This window comes from Atractosteus spatula, chromosome 1 (assembly GCF_055471065.1).
Source record: "Atractosteus spatula isolate fAtrSpa1 chromosome 1, fAtrSpa1.hap1, whole genome shotgun sequence".
Lineage (NCBI taxonomy): Eukaryota > Metazoa > Chordata > Actinopteri > Semionotiformes > Lepisosteidae > Atractosteus > Atractosteus spatula.
The window spans coordinates 54,240,230-54,260,976 of record NC_142706.1 but is presented as its reverse complement, the minus strand read 5'-3'; the positions used below and the strand labels follow the sequence as shown (position 1 = coordinate 54,260,976).

The window sequence follows — 20,747 nt, the reverse complement described above, 5'->3', positions numbered from 1 at the left end:
AGAAGGGTTTGAGAGGAGTTTATGTTTCAGCTGCTAATGTTATGCTATAACATTCCAACTATGTCATTGGATGAATTCTAATGGAGGGACAGAATAGATTGTTCTTTACTTTTTCCTCTTTTAGGGAAGTTTTCTTTCTGCATACTCTGTGAGATGTTAAAGTGGCAGTGTCATTAAACACTAAATTTCAATCAGCAAATGTAATTTTGTCGGTTTGTGGAGCATGGTTCTATCACTTTTTACCTGTAACGTCTTTGTGGGAGATTGTAACAGGGATTGTGAGAAACTTATTGATCATTAGATTATTAGTTTCAATACAACAAAACTTACATTTAGAATTAAAACTGTACAGAAAAGCTAGGTATTTAAAATGAGCATTGCACAGAGCTTCCAGACTGGAGCTTTCAGAAGCTTGAAAGCATCCAATATCCTAGCTTCTTTCAAACAACAGCAGGATGAGATCCTTGAGTCAGTGACCACTAAGCACCCAATGGGCTAGATAGGCTGAATGGTAAGTCTTATGTTCTTAAGTGCCAAGGGATGACTGCATGTTTTACTTGGAGAATACAAGTAAAAGGCCTTTAGTCATTCCAAAGTCCACAGGGTTTAAGAGAATGTAGCCAGTCTGATTGAGTTGCAATCTCATATTGGAGCTTGGAAGTGTCAAAGTAACTAGCAGCTCTATTTTATTCAATTATTCCACCTAATGTGTCTGTATACCTATTAAATACAATAGTGCATATTTATAGTGTGCAAAATAATTTGACTTCAAACCTTAATATTTAGGTCTTGTTTTAAAAGGGCATTTTTGTTAATGAAAACCAATCCCAGGAACGATCAAAGGAAGCACCACGTACGGGCATGATTAGTCATGATCATTAAGAACCGGCGCAGATTCATTTCGGAGGCATCATTCACTGCATCTGAAGGGAAAGGGCAATCGGACCTAGAGCAGATTTAACAGCCGACTGTCAGTGGTTATTAAAAGTTTGCCAGGCAACTGTCGCTTGGTGAATGTGGCTCCTTTCTGGTGCTTGTGATAAAAACGCAGCGGCTCCAGCCTAAATGTGTAATAAAACAGGAAGTGAAGAGGACTCAGCAGCGTGGTTTTAGTGTGGGGAAAGGAGGAGAGGGGGCTGTACATTTGTATTTCAGTCACGATTTTGGGGGGGTGACAGTCCTATGATCGTGAAACGAGTTAATTAACTGAAAGAGCTTTATTAAATCTCTATGCGGACATTTCAGGCTGCTGTTTGTTTTTGTTTTTCTTTTTCTTGCTGCTGCTTCTGGAGACCGGGGTGCCTCTGCCATGGGTGCACTTCTCGTGACACCGGCGTTCATGGCAACAGCCCTTCAGATAATAAAATGTCCTCTGGACAATGGGGCTTAAGAGAGCTGTCAGAGCTGAGAGGAGAACACAGAGCAGGAAAATGGAGCGGAGAGGAAAGAGCTGGAATCTCGCAGGGCCTTGAATAGTTGTTTTTATTTTTGGTGAAACTTGGGCCAGTGTGGGCCACCGTGACGCCACACCAGAGCTGTCCCCAGTGCACATGGGTCTAGAGAGGACTTGAAGGGCGATTTGCCGTCAGCAGATGATGATGGGTTGCATCTGCAGTGTGCGTAAATCATGCGAGATAACGTGGACATACAACTGCAAGTCCCAGAGGAGGCCCGTTTAGAGCGCGATGTAGTTTACCGCGTTTCCTTTAAGTATACATGAGCACTTAACTTCCTGAATCTGTTGCCCCCATGTATTATTGATGCCCAGCAGATTTCCCCTTTAAATATTACAAAGCGTTTCCTGTTCCCAGTTGCCCTGTGGGTCTGTCCTCAAGGCAGCGTGGCGCTGTGCAGTCAGCCCCAGCGTGGAAGTCAAACGTTTTAAGACGAGATGCTGACAGAAGAGGTTTTCTGGCATGACACAGGCTGAAAATTTTGCCTTAGGGCTTCATTGCAAGGAGAACTTTGATAGCACATTAACAAATAACTTGAGAATTATGCGCAAGAAATTCCTTATCTTTCATGTCATAACTTACATAGCCATATTTCTAGTTATGAGAAAATGAAGGGAAAGGTACCAGTATTGGGTAATTCCCTGAAAGAGAGTGAAGCCATTAACAGTAAGGTTGCTGTAGATAAAGAGGATGCAAAAATAGTACCCCCTTATATACCATAAGACAGCATTCATATGATTTATTTAGCTGTTATAAATCAAAGATTATCATCATGTATTGCTTGTTAGTGAAATATCAAAAGCTGCTTTATAATGGGGAAGTAAGAGTAACACATTTTTATTTTTCAGCAGACTTGACAAAGATAGATGCCTTCCACTGAAAACTTTTCTTAAAGGAGTTTTGAAGAAGTTAGAGGAGGGTTTTTAATTTACCGAAGACAGACCACACACCATGATCTTGATCTCCACATGCAAGAGGGCTCTGCACCTGTTGTCCTTTTTCCCCTAGTGCAGGCCAACGGAGTTCAAAGATGTGTTATGCAGGTGAATCTGGGAATAGGAGCCACTGTGGAGCCTTTCACAAGCTCTTTAGTCTCTAAAAGAAGCTTGTGCAGCCTGCCCTCCCATTTCAGTGTATCTGTTTCCTCTTGGCACTGGCTGCTGATGTAGTGTAGGAGCCCAGTCCTTATGCAAAGTGCCTCCCTGATTGCCTTCTGTGTTTAATTGTGGTGCTAGGACTGGCATCTCCTGTGAGTGCAATAAGTGCATGTCTTGCATGGCAGAGGAAAAATGGATCTGTCCAGCTTTCTAGGGCTCCATTGACAGCTCCAAAAGAAATACAAACTCCTTGGTGGTCTGTGCTGCATACATTGGTAACTAGGAGCAGTTCAAGTGTGCGTATAAAGAGGGGAGGTTTGCTGTATTTGGAGTAAATGGAAAAGATCTTTTTTCATGCCATTTATGCATATTTGCATAAAAGAGCCATTGGTTCTAAGTTGTAATTCTCAGCTGACTGAATTCTGTCTAGTGTAAGCATTTTAGGATCATACATTCTCTAGCAAAATAACAAATAACAGGGTTTTTCCTAGCTATTCTCTGCTTTAAATCTGGTTCAGACACGCACTTCATTGATATAGCCAGGTATAGCCGTGGATAGCAGAGTAGATCCTGACAATCAGTACATCTCTGTGATCTACCACTGAATTCTACTGTAATTTGGCAACGCCATCTTTGTCCTTTATCTGCAAGTAAAAGATGGGTAAAAACATATCCTGGGTAGAAAAATAGAAGGGGAACTGTGTGGTGTTCAACTCAACAATGTAAAATTACACAGTGCAACAATTAAATAGTGTAAAGACTGTTTTGTGAATTGTACGACTGTCTAGTGACCTTCCTTATTTTGGTGAGATGGTATTCAGGTGACACTGAATGTACTGTACACTGTAGCTCTCATGTGATTTCCTGAGCCTGTTTGTTCAATCCACTCCGATGTCAGTGAGCAACCCCTCCTACCCTCTTGAGATACTCCTCAAGCCTCTCTGATTGCATCCATTCATTTTAACATTAATATATCGAGAGCTATTCTCGTTTCTTGCTCTCAGGTCTTTGGATTCTGAAATATTTGGACTAAAATGCCATCTGTTATTGTTATTTGCATCTGTGGTGGTGTTTAAATCTGTTTGCTAAATCTTCCCTGAGTTTCAAAGCTGTATTGCCTAAGGCTGGGTTGTCAGTTTGTCTGCGCACAAGCAGACTCAGTTGTTTTAGAAGTGTGATGGCAGACTTTTTTTCTAGACCTGGGGGCTGATTTTCTCACTTGTGAACTGTTACACAAAGTATATAAGCCCAGTGTTCTTCCTGTCTGTCTGGAAGAGGCACATGTAATTAATACTTGAGCAAATCAGGTTTTCCTGGTTTTACCACCAAACCTTTTGATGGGGTAGAATAAACACTGAATGAAAAACGGTCATCACACTTACAGTATTTGATGGGTGCACAATAATTGTGTCCTCCATGAAATTAAAATGAATTCCTTCACAAAAAGGAACATACCTTGGAACAGTATATTCTACATTAGAAAGACACATGCCAGCATCTAGGTAGTATGTTCCATATAGAACAAGCTACCAGCCATGTTGTTGAAGCTGATACCAAGACTCATTTCAAGAAAATGGTGGGTGACATCCTTTAGAGATCAATTAGCTATTACAGCCAAATAGCCAGTCTTGATTGACCAAATGGCCTCCCCTCATTTGTGACATTTATTATATTTTTCCTAACAATATTCAGGCTGTCTCTCAGCAGGATTTTGCTATCAGTGAATGTTTCATATTTCTGGAAGCAGGCCTACACCCAGATATGCATTTTGGTGTTTGATTCTCAGCTCTGACTTTTTCTGCAGAGGCTCTTTTTTATTACCCCAGTGGACACTTTGTTCATGAAAGCAGTTTCTGCCCAGTCTGTCCCATTCAACCTCCGACAACCAAAGATAACAAACCTCTGTTGGAGCAGTCACCAAAACCAATGCGTACTGTACCCTCTTCGCTTTAACAAATGGACATGTGCACTGTTTGTTAAAGAGATGGGGCCAAAGCTTTCATGCATTTCTAGACATTCCTCTTTGTGTCCAGGTCAGCCAAGGTCCTCATGCCGGCCACAGTAGAGTGAAAGCAGTTTTTGTGCTACATCCTTTATTAGTCTCTGCTTACAACAAAGTTATGGGGTGCAGCAACAGAGAATGAGGGCTTCATTGTGATGTTTGAAGGCAGGTGTGCTGCACAATAGCGGTTTTGATCCCAAAATATGCTAAAAGATGTTCTTTCACCTGCATTCTTTGCTCCGTCCAAGTCAAGACATGATTCAAACCCACCTGTTCACATTTCCACTTTTCGGCTAGAAATTTGGCCCCGGCCTCATGCCCTGCATTTTGAAATGAATGATTGTCTAACCACTGCATTTCTGATGTTTGTCCAGTTAAATATGAGGCACTCTTCTTCTTCATCTATGCCTAAACCACTTACAGTTACTCTCTCAGTGACCGGAACATCTCAGCCTGATGAATAGGCACCTCATGCATTTAGTGTTGTCCCGAATGAGTGGAAATTACAAAATGTATGTTACTTTCTATGTCTTTTATTAATGTTTATTTTAAACTGGCTTTTCTTCTATGGCTAAAATAGGTTCTTTGTTCATTCTCAGTCTTAAGTTAGGGGGCAGAGAGATCAACCTGAGTGACATTTTAGGAAAACTGCATTGAAAACCAAGTGGATGAGATTATTGATCCATGTTTTTAGGTTTATCCTTCATGCCTCCTTCCCTCCATCCCACGGAGCACATAAAACCATGAGAATCTACAGAACCGCTTTCCTAGTGGAGAATTTAAAAGCTATAATTATGTGCTATTTTTAAGGAAAACTGGAGCTCATCTTCTCCAAGTGCAAGTGTGTGGGAGTGTGTAAATACATACTGTGTTCTGTATGTACTGAAGATATACATATTTGTGTTGAAACTCAATTAAAGTGACTCATTTTAATAAGGTGCATACCAGACAGGATAAAATGTCACATTATAATGAGCTACGTTACTTAGTCTGTTGGCATTAAAAAAAAAAACCAAAGTACTTTCTCTCTGAGTTTTAGTATTTAGAAGTTATTCATTTTTCAAAATTCAAATGATCTGTAAGGTTAATGGGTTAAAGCGATTTTTAGATTGATGGATTACCCAGATAAAATTAGGGCCTAAACAGATTAGAGATACAAGAAAACAGTGTAGATTGTTATGGTGATTACAAGAGTTTTGTATAAAGTTAAAACAGGATAATAAAGAAATATCAACTAACTTTGAAGGTTGACGAAATTCAGTGGGCTAAAACAGGTTGTTCGGCATTTTCAAGCTTATCCAATCTTAAGGCTTTTAACCAGAGGGCTAAAAGGATTCTGATTCATGCAGAGAACCAAGAAACCCTAGCTTTCTGATCCAATAAGGATTAAAAACCCTCTTTAAATTATGTATAGAGTAAAGCCCACAGAGATGAAGCATCTTGTTTGCCTTGACATTATTCAGCAAGAAACAGCAGGGTGACAGCATTCACACACAAGCCATGGACTCAAATTGATACACCAGACTTGACAAGCGTTGGTTTGTTGGACTGCAATCAGTGCAAGAATTGTCAAGTGAAGGTCTTTCAAAGCTGCCAATCTTAAGGCTCCTCAGAGCAGTCCATTAGACCCTTGTGAAAGAAGTTGTGACCCTGATATAGGAGGTCATTTCTTGGTGAAGCATTCTTACGATCATCTCCTGAGCTGACCTGGGGCCGTTTCAGCTCAGCACAGAGCAAATGGCCCTTGACAGTCCTTTTACAAAAACAAGCCTTCAAGCAAAGGCTGGGTTTAGCTCTTGAGCCTTTTCGGCTTATAATTGGCACATTTTCATTTTTTTGCACATCTTCAAAGAGCATTTCTGGGATATATGTAATGCTTGGCATTATTCACTTCCCACAGCTTCAGTGATCATAGGTTAACGCTGTTTGCAATACTTTGATTGAAAACAGCAGTATTCGCTACTCAGCTGTTTGGGTTTTTCTATGAATATTTCTTAAGGATGTGTGCAGAATCTGGATATCACTATAGTTTCCTTTATGTTTTGCCAAATATTTATATTTACGGATGTCCCATTTAACTGGTATTATGGTTGAGGAATTTAGTAAGTTATAGAATATTACAATTAGCATTTTGTGCTTTTCATCTTTTGAAGTTGCACATACAGTATGCGCTGAACATTGGGTTTTGGGCAAGTATGTACAGTACAATATGTTGTATAGATTGAAATCATAAAGTTATTACAGTTGATATGGTCATCCACTCATCCCAAGTTGAGCATTAATACTGAATTTACTACAGAAAGATTTTGAGCGCACTCCTAGCATTTGTATGCATTATGCATATACAGAATCCAGTAATTCCAATGGTTAAAAAAGTTCAGGCAGTAGGTTTCACTGTTTTTCCCAGTAGTATTATGTTTTACATTTACATTAGCTCTACACAAAATTTGAAAAAAAAAATAGCTTGGTTTCCAGCTCAATTATACAGAGTGGCGTGCACTCTAAAATCACTGGGCACAACAGAATCACTGTTTCATTTGTTCAGTATTATCATAATAAAGTATAAGCATTACTATCCTTAATAAAAGTTAATATTATTGACTATATAATTATATATTGTACATTATATAATAGTATTGTTTATATAAATAATCAAATATCCATATTTTATTACTCTTAATACAAACAACATCCTGCAGTCCAACATTGTTCATGGCCCAGGTTTGGCTTATATGTGTGTAAAACTGACAGCTTCTGTGATGTTTATTTTTCCTGCACTAAGGAGCAGGAAAGGAAACCTGTTTATTGAACTGTTGTAAACACACATTGACTTTTCAGAAAAACCTCTGGTGAAATTGACCAGGAAAGATTTCACTGTGAATTTGTTATACTAAAGGTCATCAGCTTTGAAGAATCTAGCCTTTCATTGCCTGGGGAAGGTCAAGGGAAAACCAGCTTGCTGGATTTTAATGTCTGCCACGTCCATGACCAGTTCTCTAGGCCTGGATGTAAATAAAGAGGAAAATGAGTTAATTTGCAGTGCCCAATAATAACAGCCTTCATGGACAAGTTTGTCGATTTTCGAGGTTTCTTTTTAAATTGTTTTCCTCTGGGTTTATGCCCTAAAATGTATACAAAATTAAGCCTTTATGCCGTGTCCCTTTTGAAGCCAAGGAATACTTATTGAAGAAAGAAAGACGGCAAGTGAGGGGAGGGTTTTTACTGCCGTCATTAGTTATTTATGAGAGAAAATTGTCATTTGCTGATTAAATGGCTGGGTTCTGGCTGTCCACCACAAGAGAATCCTGAGAAGGCTTTGGTTTCTGAGAGATACCCACTGTCCAGCCTGGTCTTCCAGGCTCCAGTATCTGTCCTCAAAAAGCCCCTGGGGAGAGAGCATTCCGTGTCCCAGAGTGTCTGTCACTGGACCCCTTTCTGCACTGCTGGACACTGACAGCTATGCAAACAGCACACAAGAATTTTCCCACAGGGGCAGAAAAGAAGCAGTTGCTACAATTCTTCAGGTTTATCTGTTTGATTATAAAAAGTGGCCAGCTCTTATCCTACAGCCTTGTAAGTGGAATTTCTTGCCTTCGTTCCTTTCTATTAGAATTTCCAAGTTATTAAAATAGGTCACACTGATCTCACCATTTACTTCATTAAAAATTTCCCTAAACTTTGTACAGAATTGTATTCCTGTTGAAGGCCCTGTTAAACAACCAGTTTACTAGCAGTTTTGCTTGCCACATTTACTACTGTTTCTATATACTTCGTGGACCTTCTGTTTATCCTCTGGGAAGAGGAAACTAAAAATGAATCTTTAAAACCCTGACCTTCACAGAATTTCATATTGTGGGGAAAAAAAAGAGACCATCTTGATTCCACTGGAAGATAAACAACAAACGCAGAACAGTATTAGTTCTTGTCATAGTAGCAGTAATTTATAGCAATATTATTACAAGTCCCTTTTCAGCCTAGTTGTATCACGTTTTTATCAGCCAAGTGCAGCATCGCAGTCGCTGCCCACAGAGCTCAGGAGTTATGGTGGATCTCCAGGCCTAGAGATTGACCACAGCTATTGTGACTGCAGATCAGACCTCTGATAACAGAACCTACTTTGAACAGTTTCCTTTTAAAACATCTGAATTACTTTTTAAGAACACCCTCATTCACTTGCCTCAGACAAAACAGTCTCATCATGTTGGATGCAAAAGGCTAGTTTAATCTCATAAGAGAACTGTATCATTTTCTTTCCAAGTTCAGCCAGTGTCAATCACGATATGTACTGTATAGAGTGCTTAGACAAAGAAATTAGCTTACTTTTTGCCTTTTTTAACAGTGTTCTGTTCTCGTTATCAGATGCAAAGGAAAATGCACTTTTTGTAAAAGTGGCATGTCCTTTTATTTAAATAAATAGTGTTTCTTGCATTTAAAAATGCACAATGGAAGAGAGATCTTTTGTTTTATCTTTTTTTTTCAGAATTACATCTGACAGTGTAATAGATGTCTCTCTTTCTTTTTAGTTTGTACCTTCAGGCCCCAGGCTGTTTCTCTCACAGTGTAACTATTCATAGGTTTATAGGTTTGGCAGGATATTTTGTTTCTCTCAAAATCATTGGGTTGGGAGTGCATCCTAATGATGGTTTGTGTGCAAGACTGTAACCTGTACTCAAGAGGCTGTAATTGTCCCAGTACCATTTATGACAGCTGTACCTTTCTGGATTTAAAATCTTTAACCCCTCAGCACAAAACTGTAACACATCAAGGACTTAACATCTCTACTCTCTTTTTATGTCTTTAACTACCTCCTGGCCTATATTTTTTATATGTAAAAAAAACGTAGAGTGAAATTGATTTGGTCCTACAGACACCTGTTTTGTAAAAGCCCCTGTCTGGCTCACGGGGTTTAGTAGCCTGCCAGCTCTGGGCTTGGCCTCAGTTAATAAGGAACTGTGCGCAACAGAAGGTTAACGACAATGGGTTACGGATTCTTCAAAGCGTCTAGCTTGACCCCTCTGCATGCCGAGAATTCCAATCTTCTGTGTAAAGGTTGGGAGTCGTCTCTGGAGGGGCGCAGCGTGAGTGCTCCCGAAAAAAAAAGAACTCCCCGTCCTGGTGGAGATGGCCGGCCCGTTCTGCTCTGCTCCAGTGTGTCTGTGCCGAGTTTGGTTGCCATGGCAATGGAGGAGAGAAAAGATCACTGGCATATGGAGAAGCTAGAGATCATCTACATACAACAGCACCTGCCACCATACTCTTTTGTTGTGTTCGTTAAGGGGGGAGGGCAAGATTTTGTGACACACCAACAGCATCCAGTGTTTTTTTTTCTTTTCCATACAAATATTTACTTGTCAAAAGAGACACAGAGCAGCCAGCCTAGCTGATAACATCCAGATGCTTTTAACTACTTGAGAAATCCAATAACTGCCAGTGCACTACCACAAGACCTCTGAGAGTTTTCTTAATGAGTATTTCATCTCGGTAAAATCTGTAAATCCTGTAGTGCTAAGTTGCCTTGTAAGATTGTCATATAACTTCCCCATATTCTTCTGATAAATGTTCACAATTCTCTGAAAAATTTATTTAGCATTTTTTCTGTTACTTAACAATCCAGCAGTTGTAGCTGTATTTAACTGTAGGACTACATTTCCATTACTTTCAGGTTGTTTCTTGACACTGTACTGACAGTTTAATCTCACATTGTTTACCACCGAGGCTGTGCTGTTTAGATAAGATTATGAAATACCAGGCATACCTCTTACCATTGATTCAGCAGCATTAATACAGCACTAATCTGGAGTGTATCTTGACTTGGCTATGCATGCGTGTGAGCATGCTAGTTTGCTCTGGTGTGTGATTTACATATATACTTCACTTTACTATGAGGGCTGTGGCCGTCTTCCAGACCTTCAGAAGTATGTCATTGACAAAAAAAAATAAATGAAACTTGGATCCATGTATGTTCATTAATGAAGTGCCTGCGTCGTGTTTCTAAGAAGTACCGAACACTTTCCATGGTAAGCAAACCACACGTTTCAGAAATCATTTTTAGATGATTTTTCTGTACCCAATATGGAAATGCAAGTTGTGTCTCGGCTCAATGCACTGACCCCTGTTCCTACATGAGAAGCAGGAGGTGCGAACAGACTCCCTGACATGCCCGTCGTTGATGGCCTTTCTCCACCACGAGATCTGCTGTGACGTAGGAGGTTCGATGCCCGTGAGAAGAGAGGTGTGCTCCTGGCTGATGTCGCCGCACGATCATCTGGGGAGTTACACAGGTCACCATAACGCTAACCGCAAACAACCCTGGCTGACCCTCAATGGCACTGAACCAGTTATCATGCGCTGCCACCTTAGGGAATCCCAGTCACAGTCATGACCTGGGCTTGAACTTATACCATTGGGATCACGCCTCTCAGCCTAGATATGAGTTCTGATTTTGTGGAGTAGTAAGATTTGGCAGTGAAATCATAAAACGGAACATGCTACAGTAACCTCAGCTCATTTTAAAGTCAGAAAATTACCATGGAAACCAAAACCCAGGGTAACATTAAAATAAAGATATGAAAGGACATTTCACTTTAATCAGCAAGAGGTTTGAAACAAAATTTTTAAAACATAGCAATGGAGCTTGTACCTGTGAAGATCGGGAAGTCACCGGTGATGATCCCGAAGTTTGTCAGGATTGGGCGGAGGAGAGCTGTCCAGGGAATCCCCGGCTCACCCTGAAAAGGCAACTCATTACGTATTCTTAGACTGTGTGAAGGGATGTTTGGTAACTGCTTTTTCGGACTTCTCACTGCTGCTGTATTTCGCTGTGTTGCATTGCAGTGCATTCCCTGAGGCCAGCTGTGTACAGCTACAGTATCAACTGAGTTTCCCTCATGCGAGTTTTCCAAAAGCTTTACCACCTTGTGGCCTGATCTTGTCAGATTTCAGAAGTTTAGCAAGGGTAGGCTTGGAGTGGACTGGGATTCCAGACCTCTAAGGATAACCAGGTTGCTCCTGAAGGTGTTGTTAATGGACTTGTAGTTGGCACTCTTTCCACCGTACTAGAGTTTCCAAAACAAAACATTGTCCAAGTGTGGTGACCAGGGATCCTGTGCCGTGCTTTGAGATTGAGATTTTAAATGGAGGTCCTGACTACTTGATCATTCAAGGTCCCATGACACTGCTTATCAGAGTAGGAGTGTTAACCCCGGTGTATTGACAAAATTAAATTTGGCCTTACACAATCTGGCCTCCCCAAAGACTAGTCGGTGTAGTAATTACTCACTTTTGTACATGATCTGTGTAGCATGTGATCACTGCCACCAGTCAACCAAATTGGGGCTGTACTTCCACGGTGTTTGAAGTGGGCTCCCTACTGTATGTGAAGGTCTTTAAAATCCTCTAGGATGAAAGCACTATTCAAATATAAACAATGAATTATTCAATTCTGTGTGAACGGGGAAAAGTTCAATTTATTCTTAAACTCTTCAATTCATTTTATTGTAAATCTAAAAAATTTGATGAGCATGGAACTTAAAAATGTATAGTAAAAATGCTGCTGCACAGTTATTTAAGATAAGAACATAAAAAAGGTTACAAACAAGAGGATGCTGTTCAGCCTGTTTAGCACATTTGATAGCATCTGATTGATCCAAGGGTCTCATCCATCTGTTTCCTGAAAGAGACCAGGATACAGGCTGGATAGAATCTATAGTGTACTCCCACCACACTATAAAGAATACTTTGTTACCCCATGTGTGATCGTGGCTTACTGTCTACTGAAACTCTCATGAAAGTTGACCCGAACCTTTACTTGTATTTACTGATTGTACTTTTGTTTTCTGCATTAGCAGAAATCCAGCCACCCATTTCAATAGATACCATCCATAGATTCTGCATATAGATTTTAAGAGGCTGTTATTTAGAGAAAGACATTATATTTGCAGTTAATATAACATTTATAAAATTTTGGCAGCTAATTTTCACAATTCAGGCTTCAGTACCTCAGCCATCAGCCTTCCCCAAGTAATAATAATGTAATAATAATAATAATAATAATAAATAAGTACTGGATGCTACTAGCTGTTTTTATGCAGTTGGATTTGTGGGAATTTAAAATCGCTGATAGCTATGTTGATATGTGGAGCCATTTAGTTTAATGAATACCCATGCAAATTTTAATAAAATGTTTGTGTGCAGTTCTGTAGATACTTCACTAGTCAAACTAATTACAGTCTGAAATTATACAAAGATGCCACTACTGAGCTCTGCAGGCCTGAACATTTATAAAAAGTGCTGAGAGTATTTACATGTGTATTATGTGAAAGGTCAAAATGGTGTAGAAAATAGACTAATTTTACAATTTGGCATTTGTGCTCAAAAGGATGCAACAGATTTTAAAGATTTTCATCACTACGTAAGATCACCTTCCTTTTTTAATGAATGATTAAAATAATGTTGGTTTCTTCTTGTAAGGCTGTATATAGAATAGATAGGAGACCGAATCTGTGAAGTGTTGTCTGTTGACGCTTCACTAGAATTAAAAAAAAACATTAATTATGAAGACTGATAACACAAGGCTGCCTGAATAAAGTTACTCTTTTATTTTAAAGCAAACCATTATGTAGTAAGAGTAACATTACTGAAACAACTCAGGGTCCATCTGGACACTTATCCCACTGCTTCACGGTCAGCATGGTTCGTTTACCTCGGCTATCTACTGGTAATTGCAAAATAGAGTAATTAGAGCTAGTGTTGGAGTGTGGCACAAAGCCCTCTGAAATGAATGTCCCGAGGATGTCACCTGAAGAAGAGTTTTGTCCCACCAGATTCTTTCATGCTTTTGTTGTTGGCTCTGCTCCATCAGTTGTTCTTTGTCATGCAGATACTCTCTCAACACAAACACTAATGGAAATTCTTGATGATATGTGCTGAATGAAGGGAAGGGCTTGCGTACTAAGGATCCTTGGATCTGAGATGAAGTTAAGGACAGAGCCATCGGGGCTAGAAGTGATCTGTTATTACAGTACGTGTCACTCTGGACTTGGGTCTGTCCTCAGTGTTTCCCTACCATCTGGCTCATCTCTGTGAAAGGTAGCATAGCGTTCATGGCATTTGGTCATTTTCACAATGAATGTGCAATAGTTCAACTGCTCTGGCAGTTAGATCAGTTAAAAATCACAATGCGTGCCTGGAAGCGAAACCTTAATGACAAGTTTGTACATGTCAAGCAAATGGCTTGACTGGAGGCAATCATTGTTTATTGCAGGGCTGCTGTTCTCCAAATTCAGGATCCATTGTTTTGGTATAGAGATGAAAGAGTCTGGTAAGCTTTTTTTTCTGGGCTTTCGTAAATGAACAGTCACCCGATACAGCCGGTTTGTTTTTCAGTAAATAATCCAAGTCAGGTCTTTTCCGTATTTCTTTGAAAAAATATGAGACGACTAATAAGCGAGTTGCAGGCGCTGCCCATTAAGCAAGGTTTCAGATGATTTTTTTTAACTTTGTTCCCCCTAGCAAAAGCGCAGCAGCCATTAAGAGTTGTTTTTCTCTTTTCGACCCTCATTTGCATTAAACAGACTTTCAGCCACAGCTCTCATGACAGTTAAGTAAAACCTGTAAAATAAGTTCACGGAGACGAATTTCTAATGCAGTCTGTACAGTCTCGCTGATTAACTGAATACTGTACCGTGACAGTGTGCGGAAAGCTTCGAGTAGAAAGTGCCACACTGCTGCCTTTGTATTGATACATGACTGTGATAACAAGCATCCATCCGTAGGCTGCATTGTTTTCAAAGCATTGGATTTTGTATTCCCGCCGCGTTAGTGTTGTAAAATAAATAAATGGGTAATTTTAATTGACGTGAGCTATTGATAATGGAATACATTTATGGAAGCCGGATGCGGGTGGCTGCTATTGGACTTTTAAAAGCACACCGAGAACTGCCTTAGTTGAGTCGTAAAAGATGCCTCTCGAAACGAATTTATTATGTGAAACATTTAACCCCGTATCCCAGCTGCACTTCAGGATTATTACAATTATTAAAAATGTCTTTCCCGGCCACGACTGAATAAGCTTTAGATAACGCAGCGGATACAGGAGACAGACCGTCTTGTGAAAATTCCACCTGCCCAGTGATGAGGAAAGGAAAGAGAACCGAGGGGGGGTAGCTTGGGTGTGCATCAGTTGGGGGAGGGCGGAAAGCAACAAGTGAGAGAGAGAGAGACTGTGTTTGGTTAAGATCAGACTGCAGAATTCTTACTTCCTCCCCCCTGTCCCGTTTCCCCTCTCCTGTACATCGCTCCCCGGCGCCCGGCTCATCTAATTGATGTGCAGCGCATACTGTTGAAGCCCGGACTGCACCATTCGCCTCCTCACCACCGGGGAAGATGTAATCCGATCCCTGAGCAGGAGCCAGTGTAGCACAGGCTGGAAAAAGGGGGCACGGTCCTCCCCTCTCTCCTCAGCCCTCCCTCCTCCCACCGCAAACACTACAGCCACCTCCACTTTTCTTCTCGGCGTCTCTTCCCCCTCATTATCCTCTCGCAGTCCTCTGGGGCCGGCAGTTGTGAGAGCACCGCCGAGCCGAATTGTTAGCGAGCCTCGTTTGGTGTGACACGGCGAGGGTTTCGTTGCCGGTTCTGCTACATGCACGCTCCTTCTCTGACGTGCCTGAGCATGTCCACATCAGAGATAGTGTCGGATCTACCTGAGAGTGAGCTGCCAGCGCGTTGTCAGAGAATACCCACCAGGCAGGGATACTGGGGCTTCATCAACTGGCAGTGAAGAAACACCACAGGATTATAACGATGGGGTTCTACGGCACTTTAAAGATGATTTTTTATAAAGTGAGTAGTGTTTCTGTGTCTTGTCGTTTTTTAGTGTAACCTGCTTGCTCTTCTTTTTTCGGTTTCTTCGTGCTGGATATCGGTAGTTGGCAATTTGCAGCCACTCGTACTGTATATTATTCCTCTACTTTAAACCGTTTTTGACGTGTTTACTTCACTGCCCGAGAAATGAATGACGGCAAGTATTAATTTTAATGGCAGACATGACGCGCTACCTTATACTCTTACCGCAGGAGAAACAAAATAAAATATACCGTTTAAATTTGAATCGTATCGTAAAATGCTTTCTTTATATGCGTATATTCACAAGTTTGCTTTGCTTAGGATTCGTTTATTGTACCCGGTATTGTAAAGAACGCTGCTAGGCTCTAGGTAATTGAATCCTGTAAATCAAAGGTATTGATTGATGCTAAAACACCTTCACAAAAAACATTTTTTTTTCCCATCAGATACTTAAGCTGTAAACCTGTAGTGCATTTTCCTACAGCTTTATTGAGATCTGTAATTTTCTCAGCACTTCGTGAGAGCAACGATAAAAGGCTTTTAGTCCAAATCCCTAGTTAAACGTACTGAATGCAACTGCACCTGCAAGGCATATGAACTAAAGTGCGCAGCGTCCCATTCTTCACCGTAGTCTTGTAAGCTTTAATGCCTGGACTCCGACCTTTTGGAAGATTTCTAACAATTTATATGTTTAACGTGAATTTAACACACCTTTACAAAGTGGGAAAACGACCGGGAGCCGCTGCACATTTGTATTCCATGGTTATATGATGTGTACAGTACCAGTCAATCAAAGCTACCTGGCAGCTTCAAGCCTGCTGTGTAGATGCGATTGTGATATTTATGTATTCATTAGGTACAATGCTTTCTTCCTGGATTTGATTGATTGTGGTTTTGCCGCTGATGTTTGTCCGTGTTTATCTGTAGGCATCAGTTTAATAATGTTAGGTAGAGTGTATATTGTGTGTGTGCCGGTATCGAGAAGTACTTTAATTCCAGTCCTTTTCATTCTATATGTTTACCTTAAAGAAGACTGCCGCACCTGCTACATTTGGAAAAACTGATTATATTGCTTCAATGGTTTTTTTAAAGTATGAAACTGCTCAGGTCCACCGCCTAAGCAAACCCATTTAGAGACTCGTCCCCTTCGCCGCCCCATAAAGATCTGCCAAATGAACAGTCTTGCAAATGTCTTATTCCTAAATGCACAAGAACAACCATGTGTGAATCCTGTGAAGATATGGCATCTGCCCTCTTAATAGTTCCTATATCATTTAAAAGTTTGTAGGGACTTTTAAGCAACAACAAATTAAACGGACCTCTTCAAGACTGTCTCATTGATGGAATCTGAGGAAGAATTTAATGGACTTAATATCCAAGTAAAAAGATTAAAGGCTTTTGCTGCATCTAGCGTGAGCACACTGTAAAATTTTAATGCAGCTGTGACACTGACAAATGCTCCACACATTCAGGTTAATCATTTGGTTCTAAAGAAGTGAAACCTATAAAACTGCTCAGCCATCTTCTGTGAATGCAGGAACCAGGAACGAGAGGTAGTTAACAGCACTGGGCTCCCCGCCCTTCTCTACTTCTCAGTGCTCATGTAGTTTTTGCACGTCCATGACCAAAATACCTTTCCGAGACTGCAGCTGTTAGTAATTATGTTTATCTTATTATGTAAACAAATTGGATGATCACTTACAATTCATTAGCAGAGCCCCATATTCAAGAAACAAAACTGAGCAGTTGAAACAGGTATCCTTTTCAGACGAAAGTAGCACCGTTGAGAGAACATGGCTCTTAAAAGCCTGTAGTTTAAGGCTTCAGTAAAAAAATCTTTTGATTCAGGCAGTCCAGCCCCACCTTGTAAAACCCAGGTGACCTTGATGCCATTCATGTTAAATGTACACACAGGTTTAATTACACATATATGTGCCCTCTGTTTTTACTTCTGTACTTCAGAAGGCAGCAGAGAACCTTTCATTGTCAGAGTATGATTAAACCTTTAACTGCGTCTGACCAAGCATGCTCTGAAGGCATTAGTTAACTGCTATTTTCTGTACTGTAGCGCACAGACTAAATGATAACCTGAAGGAAAAATGTAAACCTCTTTGTTTTAGAATTGATAAGAGGCTTAAACACAAGTCATCATTAACACATAGATTAAAGGCTGCTTTTCTTTTCATTCTTGGCATATTTTTCTCAGATGAATAGGCTTAACCCTTTCCCTGATGTCTGAAGGTCTTGTTTGTGTCATTACAGCGCCTGCATCACATTGAGGTTTTACACATGTTAAAAAAACTAACATTTATTTTTGCTTGTTTTTATACTATTGCTTAAGCTGGTGGTACTATGCTTGCTAGAAGACCTTGATTAAGGTACTTTCTTAGACCACGTTTAAGCCTATGTATTTGCCGTTTTAAACTTATTGCAGTGGATAATGTTGCTTATGTCTGGTAAAAGAATAGGAAATATTTTACTGAATATACATTTGTATACTGCATACATTTAGTTTTTGTTTTTACTGTTTTTCCCATTTATTTTGAGATCTCCAGTAATAGTTGCTTTCCTCTCTGTAGATCAGGATCTTTAGCTTCCATTATCTGACACAAACAGAAGTTGTGTGTGTATATATATTTTTCCTAGTACATATCCAGCACATAGCTGGTCTTTGTTCAGTAAATGAAGAAAGAGGGCTGACTGATTTGTGACCCCAATGACAAACAGACCAGATTGGTTCTGATAGTGCTTCTTTCACTTGTGGCACTCTCCTGATGTGCTCCCTGCCTCAGTGCCTCTCCCTGCCTTTGAAATTCCCTGACGAATCCTGGTTCGGCCCCTCTGCATTCCAGCCCGCTCCCTCCCATCTGAGAGGGAAGTTGCAGGGGGCCCCGCAAGTATACGGTGACAGATTAGGAAAGGTTTACAAACATTGCCATTTCCCCTTGTCTTAGGTTACCTTTTCCCAGGCCGAAATGTGAGAAACTGGGTAAACCCAAGGTTCCCAGTGGCTAAAGTCAAGGTCTGTCTTCTGGTCTCTCCCTCTCCCTGCAGCTTGAACTGCCATTGCAGTGAGATCATTGCTTTGGGAACAGGGATGGGTTTGTGAGGATGGATCCTGACCAATAAAACCGCTGTTTGAAACAGAAACCACTTCCTTAATTGGAGAAGACATTTTGAAGAAAAACAAGAAAAAAAGCTTTTGAAATATTGAAAACAGTCGTGTTTCTCATTGATTTATCCTTTTTTTTTGTCACGCATTCAGCCCCGTGCTCCCTGATGTTGAGCAAAAAAGTGTTATGTGAATGTGGTTTTCATTATAAAATATCCACAAACTCTTATTTAGTTGGAAACTTCTAAATATTGGTAATTTTGTATATGCCATTCGTGGTCCATCGGCAATCAATATTAAAAATATAAATCCCTAATAAATATAAGAAATCAGTGATTCTTAACAAAGGAATGGGAAAATCTTGTATTTTTAGGTCCCGGAATTTGGTTCCATCTTTTGTCATTAGTTGTTTGCTTAACACATTTCTGAGGTTGTAGTGTATATTATTTCATTCTAAACCAGTTTCTAGTGTCCTGTGGAGATGGGATAAATAGATTAGTCCACCCACTTTCTATGATCCAATCAATGAAATGAAATGGTTTTTCATCTCTGTAGTACAAGTATATGCAATCCATCCTCTTACTGAGAATATATCTCAGGAGTTTAGTTTGCACTGTTGTAAAGTTGGACAGCATGCCTTTTGTTTCTTTTTTTCTCATTTGTGTTGTTTCAAGGCCACACTGTGTGCAGAAGCAGGAGTGTTTAGTTGAATGCAAGAGAGAAGAAAGAGGAGATGATAAAAAGGGAATGGGGTTGTTTTGTTTTCCATCTCAGGCGGCATTATAAATCAAGACAATGTGTCATGATAGGGAAGCAGTTCACAGCCCGATGGGAACCAGCAGATCGAAGCTAGTGTGTTTCACGCGCCCTTTGTGAGTCTTTCCACCACAAACCGCCAGTGTAAAACACATCCATTTTATACAGCACCCCTAAAGAAAACAAGGTTTCTGTTTTGACCTTCTCTCTCAGAAATGCAACTGATTTAGGAGCATTGGAGTAGTGGAGGACAACCGTAACTTCAAATCGAAAAGCACCCTGTCCACTCTGGGTCAGACAGTGGTTTAATTTAAAAAAGAATATGAACCAGTTCAACTAGTTACTCATCCCTGTTTGAGATCTTTGAAAAATAATCTCAAATAACCCTTAGAATAACCTGTTTTCAAGGTTCATTATGTTTAGTATTTATTCTGCTTGTCCAACATATAGCTTTAGGTAAAAAGTCAAAATCCTTCTTCTTCCTGAAGGAAATAATACAAGGATCTCAAAAGTAGACTTCAGAAAATAAAAGGGTTAAAGTTAAGGTTCTGTATTTTGTGACCCCCTTTTTGCTATGTTTTGTTTGTTTACAAATTGCTTTTTTGTGGGGGAATCTCAAGATGTCTCTGGTTTCTGCAACTATAAACTTGTAACATCTGCTTTAGTGCATATATTTAGGGTTTGTTCACCGTTTGCAAAATCCCGCTACTAAGTACAAGGCAACCTGCAGCTGAAACTCCCAGGACCTTGTCATTCACCTTAAGTGGTACAGTATAAAGCAGGTTTCGGGCCTTGTCATTATTTGCTTAATGAAGAGGTGGAATGTTTGCAGGCTGAGCTCCTTGTTATTTTTGTGCTTCTGTGGTTGATTGTTAATCTCCCGACAGTTTCTGTGGTGGCACGTTCAGTTCATTTTTGTCTAACCCCTGCCCTCTTTTTCTTCTCTCCTTTGTCTGGCAGATGAAGAGGAAGTTGGACCACGGCCCCGAGGTCCGATCTTTCCCTTCAGGAAAAAAGCCCTGCAAGGGCTCCGAGTACCCAAGGTAAAGACCGAGCCCTGGCCCTGGGGCCGCGATCTCAGAACGGCAGGCCCGCGTGCCAAGAGAGCAGCTGTTTTCAATCTGAACGCTGGAGCTGTTTTATAGGCTTTTCCATCCAACCCTTAAGGTGTTTATGGCTACCTGTCTTTTCTTAAAAGGGTCCTGCAGGTGATGTAGGAGTTGGTCAGGATATTTGGAGATAATATCTTTGTCCCCAATACCTAAGCTTACTGGACTGCTGATATGACCTGTTTCCCCTCTGGGCACAGGAGAGTACAAGAGAACTGTGTGAAAACCAGTCATCCTCTGTGTATTCTATAATGAACAAAATATATGGCACCCATATGGTCTTTCAAAAAATGCATACCTCTGTATTTTTTACTTTTTGTGTACAAAGAGCATATTAGGACAAATAAAATCAGTAAACGTATATTTAGCATC

At 40.3% G+C, this 20,747-nt stretch overlaps 1 protein-coding gene across 5 annotated transcripts in view; it reads left to right on the top strand.

Annotated features, from left to right (window-relative positions):
• Positions 1–20,747, top strand: part of fbxw7 (F-box and WD repeat domain containing 7) — a 211,830-nt gene that overhangs the window by 169,921 nt on the left and 21,162 nt on the right. For 4 of the 5 annotated variants that reach the window (XM_088910951.1, XM_088910958.1, XM_088910966.1 and 1 more), the window contains one exon: positions 20,227–20,309. In XM_088910951.1, coding sequence (XP_088767077.1) covers positions 20,227–20,309 — 83 coding nt within the window. Of the gene's footprint in view, positions 1–14,963; positions 15,396–20,226; positions 20,310–20,747 lie in introns of those variants that run through there. The other variant, XM_088910985.1, reaches the window with a different exon arrangement.